The sequence below is a fragment of the Diplotaxodon limnothrissa genome, linkage group LG15 (assembly GCF_057381915.1).
Source record: "Diplotaxodon limnothrissa isolate DT_005_m linkage group LG15, D_limnothrissa_male_GT1.1, whole genome shotgun sequence".
NCBI classification, from domain to species: Eukaryota; Metazoa; Chordata; class Actinopteri; order Cichliformes; family Cichlidae; genus Diplotaxodon; species Diplotaxodon limnothrissa.
In genome coordinates, this window is record NC_140610.1 from 24,946,676 (window position 1) to 24,971,912 (window position 25,237).

At 42.2% G+C, this 25,237-nt stretch overlaps 1 protein-coding gene across 1 annotated transcript in view; it reads left to right on the top strand.

Moving 5' to 3' along the window:
- The window catches only part of col12a1b (collagen, type XII, alpha 1b), a 150,831-nt gene that overhangs the window by 63,177 nt on the left and 62,417 nt on the right, over positions 1-25,237 (top strand). Inside the window, exons 30-45 of the mRNA XM_085372145.1 lie at positions 1,146-1,285; positions 8,951-9,080; positions 9,696-9,835; positions 10,125-10,254; positions 11,055-11,194; positions 11,298-11,427; positions 11,512-11,651; positions 14,083-14,212; positions 15,142-15,281; positions 16,144-16,273; positions 17,306-17,445; positions 17,568-17,697; positions 19,652-19,791; positions 20,730-20,859; positions 21,459-21,598; positions 21,995-22,124. Coding sequence (XP_085228271.1) covers positions 1,146-1,285; positions 8,951-9,080; positions 9,696-9,835; positions 10,125-10,254; positions 11,055-11,194; positions 11,298-11,427; positions 11,512-11,651; positions 14,083-14,212; positions 15,142-15,281; positions 16,144-16,273; positions 17,306-17,445; positions 17,568-17,697; positions 19,652-19,791; positions 20,730-20,859; positions 21,459-21,598; positions 21,995-22,124 — 2,160 coding nt within the window. The remainder of the gene's footprint in view (positions 1-1,145; positions 1,286-8,950; positions 9,081-9,695; positions 9,836-10,124; positions 10,255-11,054; positions 11,195-11,297; positions 11,428-11,511; positions 11,652-14,082; positions 14,213-15,141; positions 15,282-16,143; positions 16,274-17,305; positions 17,446-17,567; positions 17,698-19,651; positions 19,792-20,729; positions 20,860-21,458; positions 21,599-21,994; positions 22,125-25,237) is intronic.

Sequence of the window (25,237 nt, forward strand, 5' to 3'; positions counted from 1 at the left end):
TGTCTTTATAATGACTGAACTTCTTTCACTGATGTTTTTGACACCATACACATACTTAGATTTAAACAAATCTGCTTTTTTTTTTTTAAAGAAATCCCCAGGTTTGGGGCAACACGGACATGGACTATATTGTGGTGTGAATGCAAATTCAGGGCTGCAAATGCAAGAAGTGTGAAAATTGACCAGTAACACGTCAACCTCCACAGACCTCCATCACTGTGAATGAGTGTCCTCGTTCCTGTTTCATCCTCCCAACATGTTTGTCATTCCTGCCGTCATGTTCATCTCACATTATAACGTCATTTTATTATGTCATCACATATTCGTCATCAGTTTAATGTTGTTCAGAGGTTCTGTAGTGGAGATGGTGGTTAGTGAACTAAATCTGATTTTTAAATAAAAATTTTATCCACTCTCATTACCAAAAATGTGCTTTGATGCTCTTTACTCAAAAAGAAAAAACTTATATGAATGATCCACAAATTTGTCATATTTATTATTATGCCTAAATTTCAGAGCCCTGGTTTGTTTCAGGGTGTCCAGCTGTTGCTAAATTTACCTTTTATGATCAACAAATGCGTTATCATAACCCCAAAGACAGGTTGTTGCAAAACAGCTAATCATTATTGCTTTCCCCAAAGCATTGGTTAAAAACTGCAGAATTTTCTATAATGTCTGCCAAATTTAGTTTTTGTTATGCTGTTGTTGTTGTTGCCATAATTTTATTTGTTAGAAACCACAAATGAATCATAGTTCCCGTCTAGGATCATCAGTTATAGAAGTTGTTTCCATAATAATTGTGTTTTTGTGTTATTGTGTCCAATTTTAGAATCCTTTTTATGCATTAGGACTTTTCCTTTTGTAAAAATATATAACTTAGCTCCATTTTTATGAGACCAGTGATTTAATAAGACATTCCTGACCTGCAACTCCACTCTGAACTGGTTTAAACCTCATCACTCTGCTGCTCTCATCCTAAAATTAACCCTTCCAGCTCCATGACCCGCTGGATTGTGAGAACATCATCATAACTGCCATCTTCATCCTCCTCCTCATCAACATCATCATAATCATTTTCACCGATCGTTTCACGCACACATATACAGGTGCTGTTTATCTGACTCTACATACCTGTGTGCTTCCAGTGCTTCCTGAGCCGCCCAAAAACCTGAGGGTTTTCAACGCCACCACCACCACACTGACGGCGAAGTGGGAGCCCGCCCCCGGCGCCGTCCAGAATTACAAGATCACTTACAGACCAGTCGCTGGAGGCGAGGCCCTCATAGTAAGTTTGTGGATGAGAATATGATGGCATCATCAGTGTACAGATACATTAGAAAAGGGTGTCTATATGCCATAAATGTAGGAAGTTTGCACAAATTAAATCATAGTTAGGATGAGAAAATGACAAGGGAGCACATTAAAATATCTCTGTTTAAAAAAAAATCATTGGATGTTTCCAGAGGGCGCTGACTGAAGTGATCAACTGCAAGAACTGAAAATGAAAACTGTTTAGGTCAGAAAGAAGTGAGATTTCTCGACCTCTGCCTCCTCTCCAATCCAGACTTGTGGCAATTTGTGAATCAGTTTCACAGTTTGATATATTTTTGTGTGTACATGAAGACACCTGTATTTCAAGACATGTTAAACTTAGCAGTCCATCCAAACCTTTTTCTTAACCTGTCCCAGTGCTGCCATCCATCCATTGTATCGGAATTTCAGGAGCGGACCACGCCTCCATACACGCTCCTTCCGGTTCTCATCTATACAGGTTCCCTCAGGCCTACAAGCTGTTCGTTCTCGTTTACGTGCCCCACCCTCCCTCCCGTTTTCAATTATTTAACATCCTCAACTCTATTTAGTACATGGAGATCTGCCAGGCTGGGAGCCGCCACCAGTCCCCCTTGGAGGCCCTCCCCAAACTGCAGCTCAATTCCTGCCCAAGCCATTCACCTTTACCTGCTAAAACCTTTGTCAAACATAAAATGAGGACGTAGGCCCAGCTGGTGAATTGTTTCTTAACCTCCTAAGACCCGAACTCTTCCACGGCATGCATTTTAAATTTGTCTTTGATATTTCGGCATATTGGGGCCCGATGAATGTAAAAACAAAGAATTACCAGATTTTTTTTTTTATCTTATTTTTGTTTTTAAGAAAAATGAGAGCCACATATGAGGATATTTGTTTATAATTTTGATAGAACAGTAGAAGTATAATGTAGATATCAGGTCCTTGTAGAGCAAAATTGAGTATTTTGGATTCCAGGTCCTAGGAGGTTAAGTAAAAATGGAGGATCACATACTACTTGGCCAGTTGGCATCTATCAGCTTCTTCCGAAGTCCCAAAGGCTAACCAATCCTGATAGATAGGACTCCTTCTTCAGCTTGATAGCTCCCTTCACCTCAGATTTCCACCATCTGGTACTGATGTTGCCACCTTGCACCTGAAGCTCCTTGCAGCAGCTTCAGCAATGGAGGTGCTGAACATGGTCCATTTGGACTCACTTTCCCCAGTCTCCCTCGGGATGCTTTTAAAGTTCTGCCGGAGGTGGGAGTTGAAGACCTTATGGACCTAGGCCTTTGCCAGGCATTACCAGCACAACCTCACAATACTTTCAGGTATGCCAGGTTTGTCCAGCATCCTGCTCCGCCGCCTGATCCAATTCACCAGCAGGTGGTAATCCAAGTGTTCAGAGAACATATGGCAGCAGATCCGGTGATACCATTACAAAATTGTTCATCAACCTGTAGCCTAGAGTATCCTGGTGCCACATGCACTTATGTACACCCTGATATTCAAACATGGTGTTTGTTATGGACAACCTAATTCGCACAGAAGTCCAATAACAGAACACCACTCCCAAACATAACCCTCCAGGTCTTGCTGTCATTGACATTGTTAGGTTGTTATCTCTGAATATTTAGGCCTCAATTTTAAAGGGTTAGGGTTTTTTTCTTCTCTGTCTCTGAGTCTTAGAAAGTAAAAGGTCATACTGAGTTTATATAACCTCGGTATCGCAGCTTCAGTTGATCATTTAATGTGCAGGAAATGTGCACCAAGCAGCAGAATTCACATGAAATACGGCCTCTATGATATAACCACTTGGCTCTTTGTTGTATCAGGAGACCATAGCTGGAGCTGCTTCACTGACTCTGAACAAAAGGCGAATTCAGAGATTTCTAAAGTGTTTATTCAAGATTTTACACCCAAAATGGACGAGTTTCGATGATTGTTTAGTAAATTTGACATTTATGAGAAAACGGGTCCCTCTCTGCCGTCTTGTAAACCCACTCCTGTTTTGTTTGTTTGTCGAGGGATCGAAAGAACAACACGACTAAATTCCTTTCCCAGGTGTAGTTTCCCCGCGCGCTCTTACAAAGCGAAGGTTTGTTCTGCTGTCGGGGCGCGGAGGTTCCCAGCTGTGCTGCTTTTTGACCAGTGGGAAGGTCTCGGTTTGCTTCAGCCACTTGCTGACAAATCAGTGAATATCTGAAGATGATGTGGAGCTTTAAATCTGTCAGAAAAGTCAGCGAAACGAGCCCCAAAGCACATATAGAAACAAATCAATTATGAACTGCTGGATTTGATGGGAAGTTTCCTCTACCTCCTGAGATGGGACTTCAAGATCTATAAAACTGAGCAAAAAAGACATAAAACTGTGTAGAAGGAGAAGCTAAAGGCACTGAAGAGACAAAGGCTTTCTCATTCTCACACATAAAACACATAGTTACCAAGAAGGAATCTCTGAGTTCTTTAGATGTGTTTCTAATAAAAGTCAAATCGTCGTTCATAGTCATCGTTGAGTTAGAGAATCTCGTTTGTTATTGATAAATGAGCCTAAACTGATGGCACCTGCTTTGTGATTTGCCTCCTGTGTAATGCAACTTGAATAAATGTTTAATTGTGAACCGTAAAGTAAACTGTGCAGCAGATGAGATCATCATCTCCAGTTTAATCTCTGTGAAAATGACTTCAAATCAGGGCAAATCAGGGATTTTTTTTTAAACAAGACAGAGGTTGACCAAAATCTACCATGAGTGAAAATTGGCTATAATTTTTGTGAATGATTTTCTGGCTCTTGTGCAGCATCCTGTGCCCTCACACAGGCAGTATTACATAAAAAAGAGGCAGTGAGCAAGAATAAAGGATCTGCTAGCAGTGAAAGACCTTTTAGGATCCAGCTATCCTCAAAAAACCCAAAGTAAAAGCAGTCTTTGTGCAGAATCATGTACATGATATTACTGGATCTGAAGTTGTTGAATATTGCAGCTAATTTAATCACTTCATATGCTGGCTGGTAGTCTCTATAGAAATACAGCAGATCACTCTTTTACACTTATAATCTAAATCTGAAGAATTAGTTTAAATAAGTAAATAAAGCTTTGAAATACAATACATTTGAAAAACAAAAAACACAAAAAATCAGGCGGGGAATTAGAGCAGTCTAAGCAGGCCTCCTTCTGCCAGCCCACCTCCTACAACTCATGTGGGGGACACCGATCTAGTCGAGACACGCGATCTCTCCAGGACGTCCTGAATCTGTCCATGGGTCTCCTCCCAGTTAGACAAGCTCAAAACAACTTGGAGGCGTCCAGGATGTCTGAACCACCTCTGCTGGACCCTTTCAGCTCTACTCTGAGCTCCATGACCCACAGCACATGTTCATAGGTGCGGGTGGGAGTGTAGACTACAGGAGACCACTATCAGTATCTCTGTCCCAATCCTTCTCAGTCTCCTGCTCCAAACTGAGGTGCTTGAAATCCTCCCCTGGAGGCCATGACTTGTTCCCACGCCACCCTTTTTTGGCTGAGGACCGTGCACTCAGACGTGGACGTGTTAGTTCTCATCCCAGGAGCTTCTTCTCACCTGACAAAACTGTCTCAGTGCTCAACAAAGCCAACAAAAACACACGCACCATATAAATGTGCATATATCACATTAGATCTGCCAGTGCCCCTTTTTTCAATTTAGATTTTGTGCCAGTTCAGTTAATTATCTGTTCCTCGCAAGTCTTCTTCTTCTTCGAGTTAATTTAGCTCTCCGTCAACTTAACCCTCTTTGTTTGTTACACACGAAGAGTGGTGAAGTAACTCTGGTAGTTCAAGGTAGTGAGAGAAACCAGAAAAAAAAATACCCCGACTTTGTTGTACCTAATAAACTGGTATGTGAGTAGTATAATTAATGTAAAGCTTTAATCTGTAGACTCATTTAGTGATGTACAAAGAGAAATATATTTCGAAGCGGAGTAAAATGTGGAGTCTGAGACTCGAGGTCTCCGACTGCACCGGGGCGATCTGTAATTTGATGTCTGGCTCATTTAAAAAGCTTTTGATATCAAAAACAGAACCAGCTGGATTTACAGTACGAGCTGGATTCGGTTTTAAATTTCACCTCCATCTCGAGATGCACATCAATGATCTGGAGGAGGTCAGTGACACACCGCCAGACATGTTTCCAGGCTCCTTCCTCACAGAGCAATTTAGCTTTTATTTGTTGACAACATCCAGCAGCACGACGGTGAGTTTGAGGAGTCCCACGTTTGACTGCCGACACTGCATTCCCACACGCTGACTCAATAATCATTAGCAGTGGAAACAAGATGAAAAGAAGCTGCGAGCAGTATGAGAAGAATCTAGAGGGGGGTCGCTGTCTCTGAGATGTTATGACAGTGTTCCCCCAAACAACGTGTCACGGCCGAGGCATGATGTCAGCGCTGCAAATCCGTCTAACGGAGCTCCGATCCACTCGCTGCATCAGATGTGTGCGCCAGAGGACCGAGAGCATCTGGTGTCGTGCGGCCTTGTTGTTCTTAGCATCAGTCATGTGATACCAGATGAGACGCTTGTTTGTTTTATGGATGAGCTCAGGGTTTCCTCTCAAGTTTGGGAACTGGGTGAAAAAACGGGGCTTCTTCATCAGTCCAGTTCTGGGCTAAGGCTGCTGTTTTTCATATGTATAGTAGAGAAAATAGGTCAGCTTTATACTGGGGTGAAAACTCTGAAGGTCTGCAGACTGAAGTCTGAACAGTGATAAGCAATGGGATGATCCAACTGCCCTTTACACATGCAAAATACAAAAAAAGGGACAAAAATGCAGATAGAGGGCAGAACACATGAGGAAACAATTAAAGGCAGGTGAAATCAATCAGGGAGTGCCAGACGAGCACAACGGAAGGCAGGAAGTCAAATTAAACCAATACGCCAGAGAAATCTCACCTTCAAAATAAAATGGGACACGGAGGCCAACGCTAGACCAGTCAAAAGCAGAATAAAATTATCAATTCAAAACTCCCTAATGTCACAAGAGCCACAACTCCACATTACTAGAACTAGAAGGTTAATCCAATAAAGAAATCTGCAGAGAAATCAAGGATATCTTTTCCTTCTCAGGCTTAATCCACTTAATCTAATATCAGGCTAAAACATCAGACAAAGGGACTCGTTAAGTCAACCCATCATTCATCAGTCCATTCATCAGAGTTTACATGAAAGGTGGTGGCACTACAATATGTGACCAATCACAAGCATAGACAGGTCTGCTGGTTGGACTAGATCAAATTTTCATATTGTGCAGTTTAAAGAGAATTTGACAGATTACAGCTGTTATTCCATTAAATTTGTGTTTACATGTGTAATTAATTAAATAATAATTCAATACAAAAAGAATTCAAACATATATTAATTATTACAGAAAGCAGTTTTCAAACTGCAGCCACTGGTGCATTTCATAACCGTTGATCTCTTATCTCAATCATAACCTGGCTCGGAGCAAGTTACATCTGAAGCATGTTGCCATGGCACCGCCTTCATAACACTGAAAACACAGGATTAACCTTCTAGTTTCTTTGCCAAGCTGCAAGTCATCCTTTGTTGGACAAGCCAAAATTTTAGAAAAAGCACACATAAAAAACCTTCTGTGGCATATTTCACAAAAAAGCTCAGACAAATGATTCCTGTGTCATCTTATTTCTGAGACTTTAGATGAATATTTGGCTCATTTACTGAGTGCTGCATTAGAAGATGAGCAGTGAAGTTACCTCATATTTAAATAATTATCTGGTTAAAAAAAATGTCCCAAGTACAGTACCCACAGGAGTCACTGATTGTTTTATTAACACACTCCACTGTCTCTAAACAAGATACTCACCTTCTGTATGTTTCCCAGAATAAAATAAAACATCCAAATACCTAAAATACTGACGTAAATGGGATGTGATACCTCCAGTAATTTATCCCTTAGCCACCACAAACTGTTTATGCCCTCTGTGGATGTGTTTACAGCGCTGCATCCACTGTGTGATGGACTGCAGAGTTGTTTGCTCAGGATTTCTCAGTCTACTAGATTTCAAATCTCTCAGAGAAAGAAGTCTAAATGATGTAAATACTCTGCTGACATTCTCCTAATAACCAGTGGATGCCTCTCCAAAACATGCCCCGCTGGGAGCTGCTGCACACTTAAGGGCTTTGCTTGAATTTTTAGAGGGCTGATGATTCGAGATCCGGATAAATGATCGCGCATTTAGAGGCTGAAACATTTTAGCCGGTGTGGCGACACCTGTGGTCAGTGGCGGTAACTGCAGATGACATCAAACACTCGCCACAGAAGATCAGCTGGTGTTTGTTTACAGCGCAGGCAAACAAACTCATGTTGATTTAATAAATAAGTCAGTCAATAATCGTCTGTTTCCCATCGTTTCATAAGTGGCTGTGATGTGATTCATGCTGTGGTAGTTTTCCACACGAAGGCAGGACACAGACAAGCTGATAAGGAGGTGGAGGTGTGCAGCTTTTCATTACTCTTCAAATATCTGAACCAGACCAGCTGCAAACAGTAAACAGTAAATTGTCTTTCACGGCACATTGTTCCCCAATTTTCATGTGATCCATGTTCCTGCAGAGGAACATCGAATCCAGTAACCCAACACAACTCAAAGAAATATACATATAAATCCATCCACTCCAACTGTGTGGAGCCAACTTGTGGCTTTTAAGGGGCAGAAATACAGGAGCACACATTGGCATGCACTCGTCTTTCTGTCTCAGAGACACGAAAATAGTAATCAGAACTATTAAGGAGCAAATAACTAGGATTTCCTTATTATCTCTGAGAGTTAATTTGTTATGTAGTCAGCAGAAATCACACAGACATCAAGTAAATAGCTGTCAAAGTCCAGAACCCCCCCAGCAACATTAAAAACATAGCGAGTCATTTAAAAGATCAGAGTCAGCTGGGACAAATGAGTTTTCAGTGTGTTTGCTCTATACTTCGACATACTGTGTCTGTGACCAGGCAGGAACACGTTGAACTCCTTTAAACAACGAGCGGCTACATCACCGTCACGTCTGTCACTTCCTGGAAATGCTCCCATTTTGTTGCAATCAATGCAGGTGTTTTCTACAACATTTCCCAAATGCTCCCTCTAAATGCTCATCATGTTACCTGGCAACCACTCAGTAGTGGGCTAAAATGGCCTGGTGTTTGCATTTATCCACCTATAACGTCTTATCAAATTATCCAGTCATTTGAATTTCATGACAGTAAAATATCATTTCAATCCACAAAAGCTGAATTCAGTTCAATTCAGTTTTGTTTATATAGCGCCAAATCACAACAAATAGTCACCTCAAAGTGCCTTATACTTCAAGGCAGTGACTCTACAATAATACAACGAATATCCCAATAATCAAACAATCCCCTTTGAGCCAAGCACTTGGTGACAGTGGGAAGAATCCACCTGCCATGACCAGTCAAAACATTAAAACATATAACAAACATTAAAAACAAAAAGACTTTTTATTTGACAGCTGGCAGCAAATGTTTCTCTCATTTGTGTTTGCCATCTGTGGCGTTCTTCTTCATGAGTCAGCCACCTGTCACTAAGCTCCGATAAACTACTGTGTTTCTCCGATGTGAACACAAGTCTCACTGCCGACGTGTTTCCTGTGAACAGACGCAGGTTGGAGGGAAGAAGACGAGCGTCATCCTGCAGAAGCTGGAGCCTGACACGCCGTACTCCGTCAGCGTCGCAGCGGTGTATGCCACCGGCATCAGCAAAGATATCTCCGAAGAAGGAAAAACCAGTAAGACTCACATCCAGAGACAAAGTTTCACATTAAATATCTGCTATAGTGAAATCTGCGTCCTGCATGAATACAAGTTGCTTTCAGTTGTACAGAATTTTTTATTAAACAAAAAAGAAAAAATAGCATTTTCTTGGCTCAGAATTGGTCTTTTGGGGTTATGTAGTCAAGCCGATGAGTCTGTCTTACCTTACTTAGCAGGGAAATGTACAGACTCCTGCTATCTCTGGCCTTTGGCTAAACAAAAGCGCATGTGCCACAGTAAAAGAAACCATATCTAGAAGAAAATCTTAATCAAACATATTTTTAAAAACATCATCATATGAAGTTTTGCGATAGAAAGATCAAAAAATCATTATGAGGTGTCACTTTTTCTTTTAATCCCCTGAAAAATTAAGAAAAGCGTGATTTAATTTATTGCAAGTGACATCTTTAAGCAGCTTGTTTTGTGCATAATGCAACAACTACCCTGTTTCAACTGTTCTTGACGTAGAGTGACTCCTCTTTGGCTTTGAAAGGAGCTAGCTGAGGCTTTTGATCGCAATCCTCCAGGAAAAGATGGAGGACAGAAAAGAGAAAGCTCGCCCTGTTTCACCTGTGTTTGTGTTCCTGCAGAGCCTCTGGGCGGAGTCAGGAACCTGCAGGTGCTGAACCCAACCATGACCACCCTGAATGTGCGCTGGGAGCCCGCCGAGGGCCGAGTGAAGGAGTACAGAGTCATCTATGCTCCTGCTGCTGGAGGAGATGAGAGCATGGTAGGACCATCCTCAGCTTCCTGTCAGCCGTGACTTTGAATTACTCACCAATTTGCCTGATCATGTCTGAAACTTTTAGGTCTTTAAACACCCATTTTAAACTTATATAAAGAAATCTAATACATATTGTATAAAAAAAATTGACTCTTGCCCCCGTTACATGCAGCAACTAGAGATAAATTACTGTGTTTCACAGCTGGCGAGGAGGATTTACCCTAAGCTTGATGTTATTTCTGACTATATGTTTGCATCAGAGCAGCTAATTTGTGTATTTTCTTACTAAACTTAGGAAACTGTGTCAGCGGGCACAACCACCACCACCCTGCGAGGCCTGCAGCCCGACACTCTCTACACTGTGACCCTGGTGCCGGTTTATGCTGCAGGAGATGGAAAGAGGATGTCTGAAAATGGAAAGACAAGTAAGTTTGAACCCCCCGCACCCCCCAAAAACACCTCTGGGGATATTTCTTGGTATCCGTACAACTACAAAGAATTTACGACCCTGTCGGGACCTTTTTACACAGAGTCCATCTTCACTGATACACCACATCAATTTCAAACCATTTCGGGGACGGGTGCAGTTTTATCAGGAGGCGCTGTAACCTGATTTGTGTTTTTGTCTGTTTTTTGGCAGCATAATTCTCACAGATGATATTTATATTGCTGATATCCTATCAGTGCATTTTTATGGCCCTGTGCTCCATTCATATGTAACAAACATAACATAAAGTTATATTTGGACCAATCAGATTACACGTGCTTCCAAATCTCCTTTTTTATGGGGTCATATTTCTAGGGGAAACCCTGTGGCTCAAACAGAATTCCTTCCTGAGCCCTGAAAATGATTACAAACACAACAAGAACTGAAATATCAGATGACCTGAAATAACAGATTTACCAGTTTTTGCAGAGAACCCACGAGTGTCCTCTCTGCCCTGTGCTTAGTCTGCTGGGAGGTTGTTTTGAGACATGGAGACACTAAACAGCAGATGTCAGTTGTGCTCATTAAAGAAAGGATATCGTAAAAAAGAAGAAACAACACAAAAACCACCAGCACAAATGAATAACACCTTCACTTTATAGATCGAGGAATAGCCTTGTTCCCCTCGTCTTTTCTTATTGTGAAAAACAAAATGAAATCATGATGGAAACACGACAGATTGGAATCATTAATTCAGGCTCTTCACGTGGTCTAAATCTAAAATCACTTATTGTTTAGGACCTCTGGGAGGAGTAAAGAACCTGAGGGTGTCTGACCCCACGATGACCTCTCTGAATGTGAACTGGGATGCTGCTGACGGAGCTGTTCGTCTCTACAAGGTCTTCTATGTACCCAAAGCCGGTGGGGAAGAGCAGATGGTGAGGCTCCATGCACGCCGTACCGCTTCCTTTCTCCAGGAAACAACCAATTATGAGCCTGAAGCATTTAAGCAACATTTTATTTCCTAATTTTGCCAAACAGGAACAAGTTCCTGCGAGCACCACAAACATCATCCTCAGGAACCTGATGCCCGATACTCCATACACGGTGTCAGTGTTACCCGTTTACCCTGCCAGGGAAGGCAAACGCCAGTCTGAGGATGGAAAGACATGTAGGTCACTGTAGAAGATTTTTAAAATGAACCCTATGTAAAAACTCATTGTCATTTAATCGCTCATCACATTTGCGCCCTCAGTGCCATTGAGCGGAGTACGTGGCATTAGTGTGACCAACCCGACCATCACCACCCTCACTGTGACCTGGGATCCTGCTGATGGCAACGTTCAGGGATATAATATCATCTACGTTCCTGTGGATGGAGGCCTGGAGATTAAAGTAAGTGCTCTCTTCATAGAATTTATCAGATAAATGCTGATAACTGATTTGTTCTAAAGACTGCAGAAGGCTGTAAATGGATGTAGCCACGCAATGTGATTCACTGTTTGTGGATAATCATTTTTTTGACATGGTGTGCCCTGATCGTTCTGGGGGTTGTGTCAAACACAGTTGGTGGTGGAGATGAGATGATCCAGTCTCTTCCACTCGATTTGAAAAGAAATGCATGAAAGGAAACAACCCAACTGAATTGGCCAATCACAGTCATGATCAGCTGCGTTAGCAGGACAAGTTCAGAAATCAGAAAAATGTTATTAATCCTAGAGGGAGATACACAGGAGGAAAAAACAGTCATCAGCTTTGTTATTAATCTGCATCCACAGTAACAGACGAGTGAAATACTTTAAATTAATTCACCAAAACTGAAGCACAGACACCTCGGATGGTCTGCAAGTCATAAAATTTGTACATCCAATGTGCATAGTTCATGCGTTGTAATGTAAACTACTGCAAGTCTGCACAGTCAAAAAGACACAAGCAGGCACATGGACCCTCATACTTATAACAAAATGTACTCACTGGGATCTTAGCAGCTATGTGAACTCAGAAAATAAAAAGTTTGTTTGAGTCAAACTCTGGTTGGTTTTGCTCCTTGGTGCGGTTCCCTTGTGCAGATGTGCACACAATAATCGCACCAGGGTTTGAACCACAACTGCTCTGAGACCCTGTCACCTTCTGAACCCTCCAGTAGTTGGCCCAGATCAACCACCGCTTACAAATCATGCAATTTGTAGCGACACATGTTGGATCACTTGGAGATTTTGGTGTGTGAAAAGAAACCAAATTATGGCTAAAAGCTACACATTTGCAAACTATTCAGCTGATTTGTATCAGAGTAAACAAACTTTTGGTGTGAAAAATGCAGTGGCCTGTCAGTCAGAGGAGCGACAGCTCTAACTTTAAGTCTTAAACAGTATTCAAATTATAGTTAAGTCATTTTTTAAAAAGCTCCCTTGTGCAGTTTTTATGAAAAGGGAGACTATCCACAGAGACTATAATCAGTTTTGCAGCAGGCTGTAAACATGTTTATTTCTGCTGTAAAGCTGGAAGTTTAAACATGGGACTCTATGGGAAATGACTCGGTTTTGGAGCCAGCCTCAAGTGGCCGTTAGAGGAACTGCAGTTTTTAGCACTTCCTCCTGGGCTTCATCTCTTTGCCTGAGGTTTAATGTCAGTCGGTGCAGATTCTGAAATGAGCAGTTTTTAGATTGGCATTAGCTTATTAAACATCTGAGTCCTACTCGGCGTGTTCACTCTTTTCTTTTCCTTTTGCTGACAGCATCATTGCTCTTTGACAAGCTGTCATCACGCGATACTGACAGACCTTTTTTCTGCCCCTGAGGTGTTTTTACACTCGACAAAATGCTGGAGGGAGTTTGGTAAAACTCTTTTAAAGCTTGTAATAAAAAAGTCTGATAAATTTTCCAGGAAACGGCACTAAAAAAAAAAAAAAATCCAAGATGCTCAACAGAAGTTTAAAAAAGACAAAACGATCAAAGCTCTCAGCAGAGATTTGGTGATGTCATGCTTTTTGACAGGATAATCCCGTCATGCAGTTGCCACACAAAACCATCTAAATCCTTTCTGGCAACGTGAAGCTCGCATTGTTGTATGACATGTTTGTGGGTTTTATATTTCTGCAGTGCCATCAGCACTAAATAACAGCTGCGAACGCAGCCGACAGATGATTTTGCCACTCGGGTTTGTCTCCTCAGAAGCGGCTCATTTATCGTTGTCGATTGCACAACCTTCACCCCTCAATTAGCACGTCAACGTTAGTTTTGCAAAGGAATTTCAAACTGCTCGACCAAAAGAATCTGACTGCTGCTCGCGTGGTTTCGTCTCACAAACCAAAATGCTGCGCACACAAAATGTCAAATAAACTGTAAATAGCGGGAAGAAATATTTACCAGAGGAACAGGTGTTAAAGGTGTTATTTGTTTCTGCTGGTCTACGGTGGCCTTGAAAACAACAACAACAAGGAAACTAAAGCAACATTTCAGAAAATGCAATAAATAAAAAACTTGAGGAACGTAGAAATATGTCTAGTGTTTAGATGTTTTTCAAACCACTCCTGAAAGCGGAATAAAAACTGGACCACTGTAGAAAAGGCCTTGTGATGATCCACAGGTTGTTTCAGAAGATTCTTCTGCTTTAAAAACAAAAAAGGGATTTTCTTTTTAAAACACAAGAAATATTTCAGCTTTTAAAAATTCCCATGTTAGGCATTAAGGTAAGCCAATTTACTATTTTCATGAGACTCAGACACTTTCTCAGGAAGACTTTTATTTGTGTTTTGACCTTGTTGAGGTCAAACATATGGACTCTCTGGGATTTAGTTTCAGGATAAATCTGATGCATCTTTTCGTAGGAGACCGTGTCTGAGAGTACCACCACATTCATCATGAATAAACTGCTGCCGGACACCCGCTACACCGTCACCGTGGTCCCCGTCTACGCCGAGGGAGACGGACCAAGCCTGTCTGAGACTGGCAAGACAAGTGAGTATCGAGGCTTGAGGTCACGTGACACCCATAGTATGTTTAGAAATGTGCTCAGAAGGACATTAAAAAACACCCGAGCCTTAAAGAAACAATTAAACAGAGTCTGACTGAACTAAAAGTTGACTGAGGAGGAAAACTGGCTCGGTTTTGGCTTACTGCTCTTTGCCACAATACATCAATAAGGAACATTTTTAGCAGATTACAACGTTTTCAGAGGAACACATAGCCGACCTGAGCTATGTATTATCTTATAACATGTTAAATAGAGACCTGTTTCCAGTTGGGCATTCATCCTGGCCAAAGCAAATTCAAAGACACAGAATATCCCATTTTTTTCCATTTTGCCTCCCTCACCTGGCGGGATGCCTCGTTTGCATTGGCCATGTGGGTGTTTGTCACAGTGAATAGCAATGAAAGCTTAAAAAAGCAGTGAAAAATGACGAAGCAAGGTACAAACCACTGGAAATAATGGGTTCAGAGAGCAGAGAGCCGGGCCAATGCTGATCCCGGCCTTCAAGCCAGTCCAGACTAGACATCACGTTAACGGAATATTTTCTGTCACTGACGGGAAAATCTGAAGGCAGTCTGCCATCTTCACAGGTTAGAATAGTGATGGTAGATCTACCATAGCGATCAGTGATTCACATGCAACATTTTTAAGGACAGTACTTGCGGCATATCATTCGTAACATTAAACGTACTTTGTAGACTTTTCCATCGAGTGTCGTTACTCCAGGGTCAGAGGTGCAGACTGAGGGCATACTGCAGGATTTCCTCTTTCAAACGTTTGTACAGCTTCACAAAGTTCCCTATTTAAAGATTTGAAACTTATCACCAGAAACCACTTAACCTCTGACTACACTAAAGATATGTCACTCAGATCCAGGCACTGACTGACTTCCTGTTCTGGCTGTACTTCTGTTCAGAGCCACTGGGCTTTGTGAGGAACCTGCAGGTGACCGATCCCACCACCAGCACCTTGAACGTTCGCTGGCTGCCACCGGAGGGGAATGTGCGCGAGTACATCGTAATCTGGGTGCCCACAGCTGGAGGAGAGCAGGATGTGGTAAGGATGTGGAAGTTTCTTCTTACTTTAATTACTTTAAAAATCCTTGTGGGCAAAAAGCCAGTGCAAAGTGCTCCTGTGTGTGTAAAATTGGACCTCTGATGAATCAAAGTTAGGAGTCTCGTCTTTAAGGGGAGATCAGGTTGCCATGTGAGCAGATCTTATTTTTCCCTTTTGGCTCTCACTGTGGTGTCGAGTCAGCGGTGTGAGGTCGTTTCCAAGGCAGTTACACACCAGAGCGTTCTTGTCTTGGGAAAAGTTGTAAGATCACGATATCAAAAGATGAAAACCACCAGATGATGTTGTTGCCTTTTTAAAAAAAAAAGATGTTTTCTTGCAAATAATGGAAAACATTTGACAGAGAAATGAGATCTATTGAGTCAGGAGAAAGTTTGACTGTTTTCTGTGAAGTTGTGGTGATATCTTGTTTAGTTTCATTACCCCAAAGGTTATGTCAGAAGATGTCGTAAAATAAGATGATTTGATTTGTTTTATTTCATTATCTCAGCGTGTTGGCACATTTTAGGAAAATTAGATTAAATGGACAAAGAAGAAGTAGAATTTTGAAAGTGCAGCAGAGGTCTGAAGGAGTGCATGCAAAGGAAGACTTGCTCTCATTTTTTCTATCTGAAGCTCCATCCTGTCCCAGGACAGCCTTTAAAGTGGTAGCCCTGTGCAGAAATCCATCTTTATCTCCGAGTCTTAACTGTTCCTGATACTGAGTGAAGCTGCGTCCAAGAAAACATTAAACGGTGACATTGCTCATTCTGAGAATCTGTCTGCGGCTGCCAAAGCACTCATTTGTTCTCCAGATCAAGGAGTTCATCCAGTTCAAAGTCGTTTCTTCCTCCCCCCAACTCAGGACTCGGTTCCTGGAACCGCCACCAGCACGGTGCTCAAGAACCTGGATCCAAACACAGAGTACACTGTCACCGTGGTGCCCGTCTACCCCGAGATGGAGGGAAAGTCCATGTCCGAAAATGGGAAGACAAGTGAGTCCTGCTGACTGATTTACAGCTAAAACTTGTGGTTTGAAGTAATTTTACTCGGTTTTTTGTCTTATTTGGAAAAATAATGAGCTGCTACATCTACATGGACCCAAGACCTAATGAAGATGTCTGATTACAGTTGGAAACTCTGAAATGTTAAAATATGAAGTGACGAGAGAAAAACAGAGACATAAATATAAAACTGAAGATTTCTGTCAGATGGTTTTTGTGGGAAAGCCAGCAGTTTACTTGAAATCATCCTAAATAATGAAAGTACTTCAGATGGTTAACAAAGTTTCTTTAACATCCAAGGCTAAATGGAAACACTAAAATAATGGCAGCTTAGTCAGGCTGTTAAACCCAAGTGGGCATTTTCTTTTTGTGCCAGCGTTGAATACTAAACCCGATATATCACACACATATATCACATACAAATCACAGACTTATATCAGATTTATCACCGACATAGCCTGTGTTAAATTCCACCATTAAAAAGCAGCAGTCATTGCATTTACATTAACCTGATTTTCCCTTCATGGCAGCATTCACCTGAATTTAATGGAAGGGGAATGTTCAGAAACGACTAATGCTAAATCTTGAGCGCATGCACCGACTTCAGGCTTGGACGCTGTGGCCTGAAAGGCTGCTGTTAGGTTTCTGGGTCTTTGTAATGCTCTCAACGACAGCAGTGAACCTGGACATCAGAGTCAGGCAGTGATTTATGAATGGCACCAGTGTCTAGAGATGGAAAAGGAGGCCACACTGAAGGTACAATCCAGCAAATTTAAATCAGGCATAGCTGGAGTCCTAATGACCCTTTATAGAAATCACAGTTCTCAGAGTTAAACAGCGTTTTTCTTGCTCAGCTTCTTTCAAGAATCAAGCATGAACTTGATTTGATGTTGGGAATAATCTAAAGACAATTCAAGTTTAAATCTAAAAATATTTGAGTCCCTAGGGCTGGATGCAGGTAGGAAATATTCAGGGATATTTTAGATACCATGTAAGCGCTAAGTGCCTTTTCCTCCTTCTCAGATCCTTTGGGTGGAGTAAAGAACTTGAAGGTGATCGACCCAACCATCAACACTTTGACAGTGCGCTGGGATCCAGCAGTGGGCAACGTCCGGACCTACAAGGTCTTCTACACGCCCCAACCAGGAGGAGAAGAACGCATGGTACAAAACAAACAAACTGTTTTATGGACCAATTTCAGGGTCTTATCTTGGTTCAAATACCCAGTAAAAGTAATAGTAATCAGGTAATCTGCTAATGAAGGCTTTGGCACTTTGTTGAACAGGAGGAGGTGTCTGGTGGCACCACCACCACCATCCTGAGGAACCTGGACCCTGACACCGCGTACAAGGTGGCGGTCGTTCCAGTCTACCCAGACGTGGAGGGCATAAGGCAGGAGGAGAAGGGAAAGACAAGTGAGTGGATCACTCAGGGTTTTCACAAAGGGGAGCAGCATTTTTTAGATTCCTGGAGGCATGTGTGCGTTGCTCCAAAGAGTCAGATGACCAAATCTTGTTTCAGACAGACAGACAGACAGGACCAAAAAGGAACAGTGGGATTTTCTTAAACCACAGAGTGTGTAAAAGATGGCATTACCTGAAGGTTTTAGTCCTGGCATTTTAAATCCTCAGTGTTAGCAGTGTTTGCAGGCAGTGAGCACGTCACAGTCAGACCTGGAGGAAATGATGACCTCGAGGCTTCTGAACAGGACTTCACAACCAATGGGTGATGTCACTACATCCAATTTTTATAGACGTTTCAGGATTTCTGTCGTTTTAGACAGATGTGGGGAAATTCGATTGCAGAGGAAATCACATGACATTTCTTTGCACCAACATGGAACCACTACATCAACATAAAACACACTTACAGACGTTTATTGCACCGTAGGAAGGTTTTGGCCTGTCCACCTGGGCAACCGTTGATGGCATGAGAATCAAAAGGCAGTTTTTTTTATTAGCCATTTCCACTTAGGCCCCGCCCTTTCTGAGTATTTCCCCAGCGATCCCACATGTTTTCATATTCACCATCCAGCAGCGGTTATGCAGTTATTAGTTTGGACTGCTTTGATAATCTGTCCCTGATGGTGCGTTCGAGAGCCCTCTCCAAAGAACGCGTGTTTTATTGCATCTATAAAATTGATTCTTTTCGTGCTATTGTTTGCAAGACTTATTTATTTACGGGATCTTTGTCTGTATTTGAACTTTTTTTTTATTACAGCGCAGCACATGACGGAAACACTCACAGACACCGGGGAGGTCATTTTTACAGAGACAGAAAAAAACAGAAAATGAATGAAAAGTAAAACAATATGCTACTGCTGCCCATCTCTCCATAAGTAACATCTCCACTACATCGCCTGTGTCGTGTCTTTGGACTGACACACTGGGTTTCCCATCATCATATATGAGTTTTTCCTCTGTTTTTGTGGGTTTACCACACTTTTCACTACACAGTAAGACCAAATGAATCACAGCCAGTGAAGACAGATGACAGTTTTGTCAAATATGCGATCATCATCTTCTGCATTTCTCAGAAGTTTATTTTGTCTTCTGTTAAAAATCTTTTCTTGTTGTATCACTAGAGGTCGATGTTTTGACCACACATAAATGGTGTTGGCCTCACCGTGAGATTGAAGCTGTTTTTGCTCTTTTTGCTCTTTAAAAACAATAGAAAACTTGATTGATGCTTTCTAGCAGAAAGTCTTTACAGATAAGCTTGAGGTACTTCCTTCGATTTCTATCTGTCCTGCATTACCAGAACCATCTGACACTTACAGCCAGAGTCATGAAGAGTAAGCTGACTCATAGCACACACCACCAACTAAAAGTGCTTTTATTTAAGTGTTCTTTCCAATAATGTCCTTTTTTTAAACCATCATTTTTACTAGCTGTGTGGAAAACCTGCCAGCAATGTAAGGTTTGCAGTCAAATCATGAGAAAAACCACCTTAAAGGTCTGATGTTTTCAGCCAGACAGCAAGAAAATAGTCCCTGTTTATATGAACGCTTGTGGCTTGCAAATGAATGCCAGAAAGTTTAGGCAACCTCCCTGAGTCTGACACATCTGGACACTCCTGATGTGGCAAACGCATCCATCTGGAGCACCCTGCAGGATAAAACAAACGCTAAGGGTTATTTGCAGCAGTTATTTAAACTTTTTTTTTATTGGAGGAATTCTTTAATGTCTAAAAAACAGTTTAATAGGGTTTCTTTATGGAATACCAGAAAGTTTAGACAGGCACAGGAAGGAAAGAAGACTCCTCTGTGACTGACAGCCTCCCCGGCTTTGGAACATCTGGTCTGTCCTGATGAGGTGAACTCCACCCGCCCGCATCGTGTCAGGCTGTGATGTGTCCCGTCTGTTTCAGAGGCTCTGGGCGGAGTGAAGAATCTCCAGGTGACCGACCCCACCGTCAACTCACTGAGGGTCCGCTGGGACCCGGCTGAGGGCGACGTCAGACAGTACCAGATCATCTACGTCCCCGCCGCTGGAGGACAGGAGAGCGTGGTAAGCTTTTACTGACCTCATAATCCTATCAAAGAAGGCAGGTCCGGTTTTCATAAATGTTAGCAGCTGCAGGTTTTTCAATTATTTCTGTTATAAATGTCAAACCTGTTATGATGAAAGATGAATCAAATTTGACTAAATTCAGCTGAGTTCAGACTTTTCTCGGGAGCACACGAGTGCATCAAAGCCTTATAGCATCTTCCTTTCATGACACAGAAAACACAATCAGAATTCTCACTGGGAGCACAAATTAAAACGCCACAGGATATTTTATGTGCCGCTAATCACTTAATTCTTCTATAGTTTTATAGCGTCTTTGTTTGCGAGTTGATGCCTAGAACATTAGCAGAGAATGAGAGACTGCGACGAGCTGACGTGAGCAAACAGTTCAAGTTAGTTTATCCAAACCCGTAAAACCGTCGAAGTGCGTGTTTCTGTTTGGGGTTTTTAATTTTTACAGTACTAGAATAAATGATGCTAGTTTCATTCTCACGCTACGTGTGAGCTGATTTCAAGAGTTCTGGGAAAATTTAAACAAATGAGTAAGTGGAGACAGAGAAGAGCTGATCATCAGGGAGCCTGTTCACTTCCTGTTAATCCAGCTGTGCTGACCTCTACATCTCGGAGTGAGGTGGCCAAAGAGGATAAAAATAAGAAAGAAACCTGACTAATAAAAATGTTCAAAGGCACCCATGTGAAGAAGAAGTGTCTAAAACCAGAAATGGAGACAATGACTGGCCCCAAACATCTGTTAGTGAGATGACCAGGAAGCTGAGTTACAGCTGAAACAGCCAAACACAGACAAGAGCAGAAGGCTTAATCCTTGCCTCGATTCAAAATCTGAGATCATTTTCTCACCTCCAGCTAGTGAGATAAATAAATTCCATTAAAGTCACCCATCCGTGGCTGATATTTGCTTATTAATTTTCCCTTCACAGACTCAGGTGTCTGGGATTACGACCAACACAGTGCTGAGAGAGCTGCGTCCAGATACTGAGTACAAAGTGACACTGGTTCCCATTTACCCCGACACGGAGGGAAAACGAGCATCGGAGAACGGGAAGACCAGTGAGTGCATCAAATTCTCTTTCTGGGATTCACGAGGCTGCGACTCAAAAATCCACAGACTTGATACAGGAGTTACTTTTTTCCACAAAACTACACTCACCAACTATATTTTGCAGTAGAAATTATGAATCTATCCATAAAAAGAGCCTTATGGTCATGACAGGATGCAAACCTTAAAGGTGCGCTGTAATGTAAGCTGGCTGCACACCTTTTTGGGAGGTGGATAAAGATGAAAGAAAGAAAGTAGTTCCTTTATAAAACCTTTCACAGATACGTTTTAGATTTTTTTTAAATAACTGGATAATGATTTCTGAAAAAAAAAAAAAGACTCTTTCAAGTGTAATTTTTAGATTTTTTGGGTGCTTTGAACACCAGAAGTTTAGTGTAGAGAAGACAAACATCCCAAACCAAAACTACTCTGTAAGAGTAGATATACTGGCCAGAGGAGAACACTCAGCTTTAATATATCAAGAACCAACATGGCAGTTGCAGGAGGTTTAGCTAAAGAGGTATATGAAACTCAGCAGATGTTGCTTCTCTGTGACATTTGACACTCGAGGAAACTGGTCTGAAATGTAACCACCATGTTGTGCTCACAGAGGCTCTGGGCGGAGTGAAGAACCTCCAGGTCACTGATCCCACCACCAGCTCCCTGAAGGTGCGCTGGGAACCGGCGGAGGGCAACGTCCGGCAGTACCGCATCTTCTACGTGCCCGCGTCCGGAGGCGCTGAGGACATGGTTAGAGATCAAACTGACTTCCTGTCCTGTCATGTGTCACAAAGGAAAACTGGACATTAGCTCAGACAGGCAAAGCAGATTCACATCAGCTCATCAGATGCCTTTTTCTGCATATCAGGAATTATTTAATCTGCTTTAACTTGCCCAAATCTGCAAGCTGCCTTGTAGCCCACCTACACTTCGGCATTTGCTTTTAATGCTGTTTCTGATTCAACCAGTGTCATGTTTCTCATCACTCTGCATGTTCTGTACAAGGGGTCCAGCTAGTTTTTCACCAAAGTCTAATTTTCCTGTTTCTGTGGATGATTACTGCAGAATCAGTGCCAGAATGATCCTCCTCAGATCCGCCACTTCTGCTTTCTTTTGACTGACAGCTGTGTTTCTGTGTACGAACAGGAGCAGGTGTCCGGCGGCACCACCAACACCATCCTAAGGAACCTGCTATCAGACACTCCCTACACTGTGACCGTGGTCCCAGTTTACCCCGAAGGAGAAGGTCTCCGCCAGTCAGACAAGGGAAAGACACGTAAGTTGTCAGAACGAGAGCATTTACAGGTGCACTGCCGCCCTGCCTGTGATCAGATTTTTGAATTATCTGCAGTAAACATTACACACTACTAAGAAACAGAACAGATGTCATTCAAAGTGGCAGTGCTGCAGCTCCAGATGTTGCTGTTTGACAGACACGTCAGTCAGAGCAGGCTTTAAAACTTTTCGGGGCGGCCTGGAAGAGACGAGAGAAAATATAAATGTTCCAGAATGATTTTAAACAGGTGCTGCTGCACATTTTTGTAACTAAATACTAAAAATTATGAGGCTGTAAATGAGCACAGTAGGGGCACTTTATAACTGCTGTCGGTATCTCAATGGTCTGGATAAAGAAATGCTCTTCCTTGAAGAGGAAAAAAAGTTGCTTAAAAATGTCAGCATCAGCAAATGTTGGTTTGTAAATTGATCGCAGAAAACTGATCTGAGCCACAGGTCAGAAGCGAATGAGTCGAGCTTTGAAGGTGCAACTTTGACCTGTTGAGAATCTGCACAAGCGATGAAGTCTGAGCTTCACTTGAACAAGATTAAATCTATCACCAGCAGCAAACAAAGGCCAGAGGTCGTGGTTTTAATGGAGAGTTGTCAGTAAACCTTAAGTAGAAACAGAACATTCATGCCTTTGCTGAGATAAATAAAGGATAATATCATCATCTTATTATGTCTCCACTCTAATGCAACCAAGACACAGGTTTAGTGTGTTTGCTGGCCTGCAGTGAACATGAACCCCCTCAACTCACACAAATTACAGCTTCTTTTTAAAGTTTGACACCAGATACATTAACTTTATAGAGAAACCCTATCTTCCAGGTAAACCTTCGTGGAAAAGGTACTGCAATCTGCAGAATTTGCCAGAACCTTTAAATCAGACCCCCACCCGCCACACACACACCTCCTACCTCTGGAGGATTGGATGGAACATAAGAGAAGCTGAAGAAAGTGAATGATAGCAATGAAGAAAACAACTCTAAAACTACCGTTTGAAGAATCTGTCCTCCCAGACTCAGTCCTCCAAGCATTTGCAGAACTGCTGGTTTGTCTGCATCTCTGTGGTTTGATGTCCTGTTGGGTTCCTTGGGTTTGTTTCTGCCCACACGGCATGCCACGCTCTGTCAGCAGAAATGCATCCTGGGGTTTTGACATGTGATGCCACTGGAGTGAGGCATGGAAACAATTCCACAGACGGGTCCAGCAGCCAAACTGGAACTGAATATTTTCTGTCCTGTCAGGATAGTTTTAGGTGGGGGGGTGTTTGCACAACCCTTGTCTAATTTTCGGTGTACATGGTGTTTCATTCGCCGTTTCATTGCTTAGAAATGGTGTCGTGTTGAAATCTTGGAATATTTTTCCCTTACCATCCCTCCGCGGTTGGGTTATTATGGTTAGCTGTCACACACACATACTGGTTATGGCAGGCAGAAGTTGGTGACTCAGGTTCAGGTAGGCGACGCTCCTTTTGTTTTACGGGTTGGATTCCCAGAAACCGATCCACAAATACCCGGTTGGACTTTTTTTGTTTGTTAAAGCTGAAATATGAGACAGCAAGGACTAAAAATGTGACAGTTTGGAAGGGTTGTTTAAGTCCTCCGATCATTTACATATCAAGCACTTTATACAGACGTGCTGGCTGCTGCAATAAGCGAACCAGTAGCATCTGCGTGTTGAAACATGACACCACCTCTCTATCACAGCAGCAGCAGTGACACATCGGACCTCAGAGTGAGTCACTATCAGAGAATATGAGCCTGAGGGTGACATTAATACTTAAACCCCCGCGGAGCCATCATTTTGCGTTTCTACCTTTAAAAGCCGGAGAGCAGTCAAATGCTGGAAGTGGAAGCTAAATTGGCTAGTCATTCATATGTAAAATAGGTTGTTACCTGGGAATTCTGGAGGGAGGGGAGTGGGGGTGTGTGGATGAGGGGGTGGGGGAGCTGCTAAAAGCTGTGAACTTCCCTTTTGTGTTTCATCTTGATGCATTCTCAATCATCCAGGGAAATAAATCTCCAAAAGTCACCAACTTGGAGTGTTTCAGTTTGCCATCTTAGGGAGAAATCAACACACATGGGTGTAGGTCCTTTGTTGCTGAGATTTATTGATGAAAACAGTACAAAAAACCAACCATTTGTACACATATTTACAAATAATAATAAAAAGTGAGTGAGTACATTACAACATTTTCAGCAATCACTCACAATCCTGGCATCCATCACATCCACGCCACACTTTGTTTTGTTGTAAAGGGTGACAGTGTTTGGCTTCCTTTTGGTAGTGTTATCAGTCTGAACCACGCTGTGCATGCTGCTAAGAATATAGACTGTCTTCTTCCGTTTGGCTGCATACGCCGTCAGCGTGGCAGCAGAGGTTGAAAACACCTAAGAAATAAGATAAATTGTTATTTCCATAGTTGGTGACAAATGATCCCCACACACTGGAAATTGCAGCGAACTTATCAGTTGTGATTATGCTTTTATTATACCAGTGGTCTGATTGATGCCACAATGGACGACTGATCAATGGTCCATTGTGGCATCAATCAACAAAGGACCTACACCCATGTGTGTTGATTTCTCCCTAAGATGGCAAACTGAAACACTCCAAGTTGGTGACTTTTGGAGATTTATTTCCCTGGATGATTGAGAATGCATCAAGATGAAACACAAAAGGGAAGTTCACAGCTTTTAGCAGCTCCCCCACCCCCTCATCCACACACCCCCACTCCCCTCCCTCCAGAATTCCCAGGTAACAACCTAATTTACATATGAATGACTAGCCAATTTAGCTTCCACTTCCAGCATTTGACTGCTCTCCAGCTTTTAAAGGTAGAACGGTAGAAGCCTGGGACTCCAGGTGTTTTAATGAAGTTTTATTACCAGTGTTGGTCCAGTTTTACTGTTTTGCTCCCTGGAGAAATTTGTCATGTTTGGTCTGGACAGAAACAGCAAATTAAATGTTACAGATTACATAATCTCTCTGAAGGACAGAGTAATTTTGTCCCTGGATGACAGACTTTACAGAAAACAATGACTGTGAAGGTTTCACTCTGGAGGTTTTTACCTTATCGAGGAGGAGGCATCTAGTTTTCCTTTTACT